Genomic DNA, 12,500 nt, shown 5'->3' on the forward strand with positions numbered 1-12,500 from the left:
AAAGAAACAAAACGGTAATGGCCCATGTCGGCTACCCGGGGATCGCTTATCAGCGCCCCAGCGTTGTCCAATGCCGTGACAAATGTCGAGCCGGGCTTGTGAGACCAAACACCATATTGGTCCAAACGATACCAATGGAAATCCCCCTGTCGTAGCGATGTTCCTGCAAAACGAAGGAAAAGAGTATTCATTTCGAAACTTAAGTCTAAACATATTTCAAATTTCCTGGGCTGACCTGCAGCCCCTTGCAATCTTGTAACAGAGGCCCGTTCAAAAGTTCCAATGGATACTATTTTCAAAATTGTTCATCAAAAGTTGAGGCCAAGTCGGAGACAGATCAATCAACTAAGTATTTAGACAGTGATGGAAGTCAAGTTCAAGGTTGTTTGTATAGATAGCTACCAATGCAGATGAAATTTAAAAATCGGAAAAAAATTACAGGATTTGTATGGCTTTTAGTAAGCCATTTCTAAATTAGAGACATGCATACAGAATGTTGGCCACCTCTTACTGCTGTCCAATTAACCACTGATCACCAACGCAACGAAACGAAACCATATTTTGACGCGATCTCGGTGGTGATGGGGTCCATTTCTTGCTATTACACAATTGATCCACGAGTAAACTAGGGCCTAATCCTTTTTTAACTTTCTAACGGCTTTTAGATCTACTGCAAGGAAACACAGCTTAGGCAATAATTAAGCGCCAGTTCTCTGTCCAATTACCTATAGTCTTTACTTCAACTATACACTTATGTCCAGGTTTGCACCTAATTAGATGCACGCCCAATTTTGACATCCAACACAAAGTGTCCCCTTAAGTCTAAGCATTTGCTACCTATTTTCAACAATAAGGTAAGGGTAAAGGTTAGCATTATTTTTAGCTTTGGGTAAATGCAGCAGTTAATCTTTACTAAAAGAGCAGCATTTGGGGGACACTTTGTGACAATTAAATTGTCTGTATTCTGAGACACAAGTGATGTTGAAGTTGGCGAGAAGAGCAAGGGGACACTTCATGACGCTTATTGAAATCCGCATGCATCTAATTTGGTGCAAACCTGGACATATCTATACGAGCATTGGAGGGCATTGCTAGGATAGCCACTATCAGTTTTTCCTCTTCTCTGGAACTTGTAAATATAACGCGGGAATGGGGAGAATTCTTCTTCATACCTGGATCGACAACAAGCGCCACCAGGTGTGCAAACCCGGCGGGCGCTGGCGGGACGGGAGCAGCTGCACCAGGCTGGGGGTTGAGAGGGATCAGGCCATCACTCTCTGCGGCCTGCTGCACGCTTGCACCATCCATTTGACCAAAGACATGTCCAATGCTAAATCCGGGCTGTGCGAAGTTATCTGTGATGAGGGTATTTGCGTAGTTGTAACAGTTGTTGCACTTGATCGTACGAAAGCTTGGAGACCACATTCCAATACGTGGCTCAAAACGTTTAACGCGTTTAGGGCCCTGTGCCGGTGAAACAGGTGGTGTAGTAGATGCTGTGGCTTTATCTGACTCAATTTCTTCCTTCACATCTTCGATGGTACCATTTAGCAATGTGCCTTGGGGTATGCTCTCGAGCAACAACACTTGTAACTTTTTCGTCTCAGATCCGACGATTAGGACTTCATCCGTCATGCTTCGTATCAAGAAACCTTTGTAGCCAAGTCTCGGAGGCATCTGTTTGGCACCATGCGTGTTCTTGGGTTTCAGCTCGCCTAACGACCGCTTTATCGGCCCGTAGGTGGAGTCTTTTGGGTCTAACGTCCACGTAGGATCGGGCCTTCCAGAAAACACCGCCAAAGTAACAGTTATGCTTCCTGTAACTAAGACAAAAATAGAGTCTGAATCTGAGCGAAACTAGAAAAATCTTCCCCTCGAATATTAACGGAAAAAAGAGATTTTAACAGTCCGACTTCAGTTTCGACATACAGCTGATATTGAAAGAAGCGCAATTTTATCTCCAACAGGAATGGAGCCAACGTTTCCTGAATTACTCACGGGCATAATAATATCCATGCATCACACCACAGAAGCAGCCAAGGACAAAACTTAGAGGGAATGAGAAGCCAAAGCATTCAATGTTCTCTACGTATTTATGTGATATACTCCAGTTTTCGTATCGCCAACTTTTGGATTTTTTGCATGGTTAACTTTTGAATTACTAATGATTTCCATCAATGCACTGCGCTCAAACTCTCACAAAGATGGAAGCTAGTGACGAATATGCTTTATGGCTCAAACCCCGCAAGGGAAAAAATGTTTGTTTTTGTTTTTTTTTTTCAAATTCGTCGGCAATTTAAAGTTATTGGTTTCGAAAATAGCCTTATTTGAAGAAGAAGAAAAGATTCAATAACTTTGGAAGAGGTTGAACAGCCTCTTGATCGCTTGGTTACTATTGCAGGGGCCATTTTGTTACTCTTCTCAGATATTGAGAATGCCAACAATCTTGCTGATTCGACTTCAATCCTTAATCTGGCTCTTACTAATTAATTCAGAAACTTGAGCGATCAACTACGGCAGTATAGAGACGTGATGTCAGTTTTCATTGGCGAAAGGGCGTTTAGCAGCCCAACTGAGACAAGCTTTTGCATCTTTTCTGTTTGCTTTCCCATCACGCGCTTTGAAAGCTAGAAATCGCCTGGAAAGCTCTGTGGGGTAGAGGTTCTCAAGGCGCTGTTAGATACCGTTCCTGCTGCTATATATTTTGAATATCGTTACTCTGGAGGTTTGAAATCGGCCTCAAGAGCACTTAGCTATGGCACACGCTGAAGAGATGTGCTGCCCGTCTTCAGATCTAGCGGCCATCATTGTATGAATTTGAGCGTAGTGCATTGGTGGAACTCATTATGGTAATTAAACAGTTGGCTATATAAAAACTCAAGTTGACCCTGACTTGAAAAGTCAAAAGTAGACCATATAGATAGTCCAGTTGACCATATGCGAGAGAGCAGTTGACCATATTGAAAGAGAGTGCTTGACCTTATAAGAAATCAAGTCCACCATATAAAAATTTGAAGGGACTATAAAAATTGATACCGAACATTGACAGGTTCGGCGCCCCATACCCCTCCCCCTAAAACGCTTAATATTATTTTTTTCGAGATAGTACGTATACAGTCTCACGTATTCTGTTAAGCTTATGGAATTGCCAAAACTACACGGGAATCCATAAGCCAGAGGTCTCGATCTGTCTTACTGGGCCCGTTATTATCTAATAACATTAAAATAGAAGTCCCGCCAAATCATAGCCAATCAGATTGGACCTGATAACTACAACGGTTCTCATTGGTCCGCAACCAAGAGTCGCACGAGGGATTGCTCGTGCTAAATGCAAAAATGCTAAAAATATAAGCCCATTTTTGAGACGCAGACTACAACCGGAAGAGAACATTTCGCGAGCCAGGGAAGTGGTGTCTCCCAGATTTTTGTACTAATCATCTCTAATGGAGAAAAGAAACTTGGCAATGAAATGTGGTTGTGTGAAGACGCGCGTACTTAAACTCCCTAATAGCCCGAGGGAGCTTAAGCACGCGCGTTTTTGAGACGCGGAAGGTAACCGGAAGTGACCTCTTTTTTCTTTTAACTTCTCTTCACACAGCTACATTTACACTTATAGATAGAGCTTTTAATTCTGCCCTTCGCAACCAATTCTAGGGAAAACTTGCGGACGCGAGAATGCGAGATTTCGCAGCCAGCGTAGCAAGCGTTTCCGAAGGGGTTTGAAAGCAAAGAAGAACGAGGAACGCGATTTTAAATGTTTTGACCGCGCGAATAATTGGGCGAGAGCACTTTTTAGCCTCCATTTTTGCGCGGCCAAAATATCGAAAATCCCGATCTTTGCTCTCGGCCAAAATTCATCGAGACCCGATATTCGAAGAATTAATGACTCTAATTTTAAATATAGGGAACTCGATACTTGGTAGATGTTTTCAAAGACTCTTTTTCGGTATCCGATTCTATACTCTAAGTTACAACAGAGGTTACGTCTACTAGACAAACCTTTAATTCCGTCGATGAGGCCAAATTGAAACAAAATCAATGCTGGGAAAGCGAGCATTTCTCCGGATTTCCACCTTGAAAATAATAATGATCAAAAAACGTCAACACTGTTAGGAATCATCGTAAGGGAACTTGGGCAAATTCTGAGAGGGGAGGGTATCGGCCACTGCTGTATACTAACAAGAGATTTCATCATATCTACGAGATAGGACGCGCCGTGTTGTTTGTCAATTTTGCATGTAGTATTCTTATTATACGACCCGGCAATCGAAAAGTGAATTTCAGAAGTTGTTAAACGATATAATAACATATTTGCAAACTCGTTTTCCCGGTTTGACCATGCAGAGGTAGGGAATGGGGGCTTTACACCTTTTGCTGTTCATTTAAGCAAAATATACATTGATTTACGTCAATAGTCCAAACTATACGACAGATATACGTTCGTTAGCACTTCCATGAACTTCATTAACGCGAACGAACTTTCAATAACGCTATTTGCATATGTATTAACATTCAATAGCATAAACAGATAAACAATTGCATCTTTGGACAATCACAGATAACAAATATACTTTCAATCTCGCGCAATGTTTAATCATTAACGCCATTAGAAAATCAATTGCATAGTATGACAATCAATGGCATATTAGAGACATACAATAATGCAATTTTGCATAGAGACGCACAATCAATTGCACCTTCATACAATCGTTTAATCGAAATGGTCAATCATGAACGTGAACTGACAAACGTTGGTATTTTTCGAATAAACAATAGGAAGAAAAAAACATTCATTAATATCATTCATCGTAGTTATATGTATTTTAAAATACTGAACAAAAATGCAAGAGTATGTACATTATCATTTAGATTCTGTTATTTTTTGCACAATCTTTTGCTGAAGCTTTTGTTTGTTTTACGAGACATCTGGTTTGTCTCTTTCTACTGGGCAAACGTTAACCTGCCCAGAGGGAAGGAGCACGAACAGGACTCGAGGTCCTATGCCAGGTGCTCCACCCTACCCTATCCAGACCAGAAAGACCAGACCACAACACCGGGAACTACATGCCCTACTCTTTACGACAAGTGTGCGGGTTCTTTTACGTCCCACAGGATTATGAACATTGAAGGGTTGTGAGACGGGACCTCCGGCTTATCGTCCTTATCCGAGAAGACTAGAGAGTCAAACCATTTGCAGATGTAATTACAAAAGCAGCACTTTCTCCCGTGTTATTTAAAGACCCTGAGTGTTGGTCCGGCCGGAGTTGAACTCACGACCTCCCGCGTGACAGCCCGGTGCTCAACCAACTGAGCCACCGGTGCGCGGTCCAAGCAGATATAAAATGAAGAACATTTTACACGTACAGTACTGTAACAAACAGAGTACGCTATATGAACAAGTACAGTACATGTACATGTAGACTCAAGTAAGATTCTCTTTCTTGATGGCATGATTTTCTTCGGTTCTTTCTGTGTCCAATGCGTCTACATGTACTGTACTTGCCATATAGCGTACTCTGTTTGACGGTGCGCTCATTGTACTTGCACCACTCCATGCAGTGCCTCGTTGTGCGGGTATTTTAAGCTACTTAAGATACACAAAACGGAAAGAAGTCGAAACAAGGATGTGAGGTCCGGGGATCGAACTCTGGACCTCTAGCAAAAAGGCCGCGAACTAACCGATTGTGCCATCCTTAGTTCTCCAGTATGAGAAACAAGAGAGGACGGTTAGATTCATAAGCCATAGGTTGGGTTCACGAAGTCATTCTAGGCTAAGAGTTGCCCCAGGTATTTTTGTGCTGTAAAAGCCTACTGTGATCATGAACAATCAATGCTTGGGACATAGCTGACAACGTCACTAAAAGTTCGCAAGGTAACCGACTTCCTAGTAGGGATTGATTTGTCTATCAGTAATGATAGAGCATTCGACTGTTCATGTCATGTTATGTCTACTCCTCCAGAAAATAGGGAAGGTAACTTTCTATGTTTGTTTTTTACTAACAGCTATGATCATAGACCTCTCAAAATAAGGAGAAAAAATTTCCTCCTATTGTCTAATGAGCGGCTAAAACATATTGTTTTACAAATGCAATTCGCTTTTTCCACATTTGGCCCCCAAAAGTTTGCATAACCGTTGTTTTTTCAGTTTCTCTCGGGACGATTGCAAGTCCCCAGAGAAATTGAAAACAATGGTTAATATGCAAATTTTGTGAGGCAAACAAAGTGTTTTATGGAAGATGATGTGGAAGTGGCAAATGAATGAGTCTCAAAAGCACTCTCCAAATTACAATTGATTTGCGGAGCGTTTTGCTGTGCGAAGGGAAACGAAAGGGAAACGTTCGAAGGGAAAAATACGTTCTGGAAATGCCTCTTGACGTGAGTCTCAATTTAAAACTATAAACTGAACAACCTCCCAATAGTTAATATTGTATATAGCCTAAAAAATGGTCTTGTCATTAATTATTTAAGGCTTGGCTGTATCTGGCTGAGTACATATGTCCATAACTTATTTGTGAGATGGAGACTTACATTTTAAAAAAATTGTCTTGAGATTTAAGTACTTAGCGCCAATTTTAATCTGAACAAGACCTCTTCCAAAAGCAAGAGTTTATGAACACACATTCCAATTGAAAAGGGAATGTAAAGCAATTTCTCACAGCAGGTACTGTTTTGTTAAAATTAGATTATTTGATTGTGTTAATTGATTCCCTGATTGAAATTTGATTACCTCAATACCTTAGAGACTAGTAACATTATTAAGACCGGGATAACACGAGAAAAGTTCACTTTTTGTGGGACGTTTTGCCAACGGATCTATGCTAACCTGTTTGTTCACTGACCTGTTTTTATATTTCTGCTAACCTGTGGTACCGAAGTTTGAGGACTGTTTAATCTACTGAATATCTTCACAGAAGAAAGTGATTGATGATGTGAGATTTGTTGAAATTAAGCGCTGTAGTCCGTATTTTATTGCAGTTCATAGAAGCTAAAATTATGCAATATTTTCCTCTGTAGATCGCATAAAAAGAAATTAAGAGAATTATACGATTTGCGTAATCCAGTGAATTATTGACCATTTTCCCCCAAGAGCAGGTACTAGAACACGCCTCTTTTTGATGGGACAAATTATTCCATAAAAGGATCCCTCAATAACCAAAAGTATTTATTTGTGGCATTTGCAACGTGAATATGCCGTCAAACAGTTCGTCAAAGTGTGTTTCGCGTGGCGCTTACATTGAAGCTACCGCAAACCGTATATCAAAAATTATTATAGCTTTTTAAAATTAAACCAATAGTGTTTCATTTGGGCGAATATAGAAATTATTATTATCGATCGGGTAAGCGAGCCGATCGACAGTGGAAATTGCCTTTCAAGAGGTCCACTGAAGTCAGCTCAGTTTTAAAAATTCGATCTTGTATTGCATTCTCGTTAAAAATAAAATAAAATAAAATAAATCTGTGAACACTGTTTGGAATCACTGTAAGGGAACGGAACTTGGGCAAATTCTGGCAAGGGAGGGTATCGGCCACTGCTTTATACTAACACGAGATTTCATCATATCTACGAGATAGGTCGCGCCGTGTTATTCGTCGATTTTGCAGGAAATATTATTATGCGACTCGGCAATCGAAAAGTGAAGTCAAGAAGTTGTTAAACGATACAGTAACATAATTTTCCAAACTCGTTTTGCCGGTTCGACCATGCATCAATCAATCAATCAATCAATCAATACAACAAAAAATAAAATCTGGCACTTTCAGGTCATGAGAGAAAGTCAGGTGAACAACTGTACTACTTGTCATCAAGAACATGTCTATATTCACATGGATTCAGTGATTGTTCGGTTTGCTTTATGTGTGCTTTGTTTAACAAGGCAAAAATCAAAAGAGCAAACCTAAATCTAAGTTGTGTTCTCATTTTAACTGTAGAATAGCAATGAGGTTGTTTTGAAACAACTGTTAGTGACAACGCTACGCGTGGTGGGTTCGGTTCCAACAAAGAGCCAACAGTAAAACAAGACTTGGATTAAAGTAAAGTAAAACTAATTTAACCTGAGGTCGACGGTGCGCTCATTTTACTTCCCCGTCTCCATCAGTGCTTCGTTTTACAGGTATTTGAAGCTACTTAAGCTACATAGAACGGAAAGAAGTTGAAACAAGAATGTGAGGTTCCGAGATCGAACTCAGAACCCCTTGCACAATGGCCGCGCACTAACCGTTTGTGCCATCCTTGCTTCTCGAGGATGAAGAACGAGAGAGAAACGGTTAGATTCACAAGCCATAGGTTTAGTTCACGAAGTCATTCCAGGCTAAGAGTTGTCCCAGGTATTTTTGTGCGGTGATCATGAACAATCAGTACGTGGGACAACCTCACTAAAAGTTCACAAGGTAACCACCTTCCTAGCAGGGATTGATTTGTCTATCAGTAATAATAGAGCATTCGACTGTTCATGCATGTTATGTTAAATTGTCTACTCGTCCAGAAAATAGGGAAGATAAATTTCTATGTATTTTTTTATCAAGCAGCTATGATCATAGACCTTTCAAAATAAACAGAAAAAAATTTCCTATTTTCTAATGAGCGGCTAAAACATATTGTTTTACAAATGCAATTCGCCTTTTCCACGTCTCCCATCACTTTGTTTGGCCCCCAAAATTTTGCATAACCGTTGTTTTTTCAATTTCTCTCGGGACGATTGTAAGTCCAAAGAGAAATTAAAAACAATGATTACGCAAAATTTTGGGGGGCAAACAAAGTGTTTTATGGAAGATGTGGAAGTGGCAAATGAATGAGTATCAAAAGCACTCACCAAATTTCAATTGATTTGCGGAGCGTCTTCAGTGCGAAGGGAAAAGAAAGGGAAACGTTCGAAGGGAAATATACGTTCTGGAAACGCCTCTTGACGTACGTCTCAATTTAAAATTATGAACTGAACAACCTCCCACTTGTTAATATTGTATATAGGCTAAAAAATGGTCTTGTTATTAACTATTAAAAGAGGTTGGCTGTATCTGGCCGGATCACATATGTCGTAACTTATTTGTAAAATACAGACTTTAATTAACAAAATCGTCTTGAGATTTTAGTACCTATCGACAATTTCAATCTGACCAAGCCTTCTTCCAAAAGCAAGAGTTTATTAACACGCTTAAAATGTCACATTTTAATTATTGAAAAGGGAATGCAAAGCAATTTCTCACAGCAGGTACCAGAGCACGCCTCTTTTTGCTGGGACAAATTATTCCATAAAAGAGTCCCTCAATAACTGAGACTATTTATCCTTGGCTTTTGCAACGTGAATTTGCTTTCTAAAAGTTTGTCAAATTATGTTCCGCGTGGCACTTACATTGAAGCTACCCCAAAACCCTATATTAAATATATGAAATTGACTTTCAAGTGGTCCACCGGGCATTTGAAAAGTGAATTCAAGAAGTGACGAAACGAAATTTTTAGCAAACTTGTTTTCCCGGTTCGTACGGTATGATACGGCACCTTGGTTTTTACCTTTTTTCGTTACCCTTGCGCCTCGTATACACTCGGGAAACAGATCACCAAGCTAACTTGATGCTTGATTAGGGCGAGCGATAAATACAAAAGGAAAAACTTTGGCCACAACTTACAGCACGGCCCTCGAGCTTGGTTAGTCATAGATTCTTTGTTTGTTTGTTTTTTTGCTACCCCTGTCTCTTTATCACACTGTGCTTTTGGACCGAGTTGTTAGAAGTATTCTTGGGTTTCACTCACGTGATTAACAGCCATGTTTTTCAACGAAAACAAAAGAAGACGTAATAATAGCTTTCAATTCCCGGGAGGATTGGATCGGGACACCAACATGGCCGCCATTTCATTGTTTGGGGACACCAACATGGCGGCCGTGACGTCATGTAAATCCAAGAATAGCCTGAGGCTTGTTCCTCCAACAAAACCGCCAGCTACGCAGGCTTTTCGAAGCAGGGTTAGCGGTGACCGAAGGTTAAGCCTGATTAAACTGTATGGATTGTCATGGTATTTAACCCGGGTTACTGCTATCCTTGCTTCGACCAACTTGCCCTGAAGGATAGTCAGGTGCTTCAGTAATGCCGGAGAGGGAAGGTTTTCATTGCTGAGAAAGGGAGGTACACCTAACCCGGGCATTAATTAGGCAAATCGGCTGGCTGTTAAGATGGTTTTGTCAAGCTGCTTGGGGCATCTAACGTCTTTGTTTATACTACAAAGTTAAAGACGTTTCGAACGTGTTAGATCTTACTCTGCAGCAGTTCCAAAAACAAAGTTTTCGCTCAGTTATCTCTTATTGTATTACTGTCCTCAATTAAGAACAGCCACAACCTCGTGATGATACTGACAAAGGCCAGTTTTGTTTTGATATTTCCCAACATTTGTGTGTTGAAATAATAATCTCGTACCCAGATCTCCCACGATCAGACGGAAGTGACAGAGTGAGATCTGGGTACGAGGTTATTGCAATAAGAGACCCGGAGACTTTCAGGGCTGGAGTGCTATCCCAACAGTTGCCCTTTTGGGCCCATCTCCTGAATATCTATGAGAACAAGGAAGCAGTTTTGAATTGGATTCGTAGAGGGGTGTCTATCCATGAATTTGCATACCATTTCAAAGGGCGCTTTAAGGGAACTTTAAATGACTCGGCTCTGCGCCCAAGGATAATATTTGAAAACCATAATTCCTGTGGCGCGTTGGTTAGCGTTACCTCTGACTGTCGAACCTCAGAAACCCAGGTTATATTTGGATGCGCGTTTCCTTAACCTCTGGACGGGAGACGCACCTCTCTCCTTCGATCGCTTATCGGAAGTGCCACGTTTCGTGTACTCTGATTCCTATATGTGGAAGATAGATGACGAGTCAGGTTACGTTCATGTGCTTTTGCAGGAAAATTGTACCCAGTTTTTCGGTTTTCAATGGCAGGCCTAGTACTTGGTAAATCCCACTCTCCCCTTTGGCCGGAAGACACCCCCTTTTGTTAACCAAACGATCGGAATGGGAGTGATAGGTTTCTTCCAGGAGTGCGGGTCGCCATGCCAATTGTATATCTTAGACTTAACGGGGAAATTTTCAAAACATCGGGAATATGGTCGAGGCCACCCGAGCAAAGAGATGATGATGCGTTTGGTTTGCGAGCGGCAACAGCAGCTCTACATATAGTAGTCCTTGTTCTGGTCCATCTCGGATATTTTTTGGGTGTAAAGAAATGTGTTCTTCGCCCGGTGAAGCGCCTCACATATTTAGGCATGATTATGGACTCCAGTTTACAATCCTTTGTTATCCCAGAGGACAAAAAGGTCAAGTTCAGTTAGCTTAGAAGTGAAATCCTGACAGTTAAAACTATTGTGCCCGTAAGTGACATGCAAAGGATTATGAGGAAATGCATTTTCTTTCCCTGGCGTTCCCGGTAGCAATGTTTTAATCCCTGTGCCCCCCGTGGCAGATAATAAGGCATTGTTGGTCCCCACAGCGCATGGCTTTAACCCTTTCACCGCCATAAATGCCATTCACGCCAGACGATTTTACTCGTCAATGGGGAAGCCATCGGCGGTGAAATGTGTAAGCTAGATACTCTGCGGTATGAACTTTGGGCCTTTCTTGTAGTCAGATATGAATATCTCCGCCGATCGCACGACTGTACTGAGCTTCTTAGAGCAGAGCAGCGGTGCTCTAACCCGAAGGTCGTGGGCTCAATTCCCACCCTGGTCAGAGTTTTTCTCTGTCCTTGTTTTGGACCCATTTCCATTAGTAGGGCTAACGCTCACATGGTTCATATGGGGTACAAAACTAGCACTTCACATTACTCTCTAATCAGTTAAGTCTGTACTGAGCTTCTTCGTCTGTTTCAAAGGCTCTGAAATTGATTCCGAAGTTATACGTGCCTATGGTAGCATGCTCGCAGTGTCATTGGCCAAATGACACAGGTGTGGTTATCAACGTCAAGTTGGAAAGCGACCCACTCTATCGAAGACCTTGAGGGGACCCGTCAATATGACCAACAAAGAACCTTCGGAGTCAGAGATCCAGCAAAACATATGCCAAACAAAAGTCGTCTCTGAAGTTAGGGCTCACTTGTGTTTTACAGGATATTAATCCAGAGGGACATTCTGCATGCAACTCCCCAAGATGTGATTCGTTTCCTCATTTGGAAGGACCAGTCTGGGGAAACAAGTGTACATGGAGAAGATTGCTGTGCACTCCTGTGCGTGCCCTAGAAGGCTAGCCTTTGGGACGGTAGACTCTTTGATTGGCAAATTAAGAGCCCTCTTTACCGAAGCGGGAAGATATTTTGTTAATTCCCTTTTACCCGGTTATGGGAATCCTGCGGCGTCTTGGGAGGTCAAGTTAAGGCATATTTTACAGCTGTAAGAGAGGAACAATTGCTGGCGAAAAGTCTACCACCCCAGGCCGAAACCTTTTTTTTTTTTTTTGAGAGAGAACTAAAGACTGTTTCAGACGAAATATTAAGCCGGTTTTGCACTTCGGCGGTGACAGGGCGGGG

The 12,500-nt window shown here is 41.5% G+C and overlaps 1 protein-coding gene across 1 annotated transcript in view; it reads right to left on the reverse strand.

The window, feature by feature from the left end:
• The window catches only part of LOC138033160 (uncharacterized), a 9,062-nt gene extending 152 nt beyond the window's left edge, over positions 1-8,910 (reverse strand). The window contains exons 1-4 of the mRNA XM_068880923.1: positions 8,811-8,910; positions 4,000-4,073; positions 1,173-1,823; positions 1-163 (exon numbers count right to left, since the gene is read on the reverse strand). The exon at positions 1-163 is cut by the window's left edge and continues 152 nt beyond it. Coding sequence (XP_068737024.1) covers positions 1-163; positions 1,173-1,823; positions 4,000-4,057 — 872 coding nt within the window. The 5' untranslated portion in view covers positions 4,058-4,073; positions 8,811-8,910. The remainder of the gene's footprint in view (positions 164-1,172; positions 1,824-3,999; positions 4,074-8,810) is intronic.
• Positions 8,911-12,500: the final 3,590 nt, after the last annotated feature.

This window comes from Montipora capricornis, chromosome 14 (genome assembly GCF_036669925.1).
Source record: "Montipora capricornis isolate CH-2021 chromosome 14, ASM3666992v2, whole genome shotgun sequence".
NCBI lineage: Eukaryota > Metazoa > Cnidaria > Anthozoa > Scleractinia > Acroporidae > Montipora > Montipora capricornis.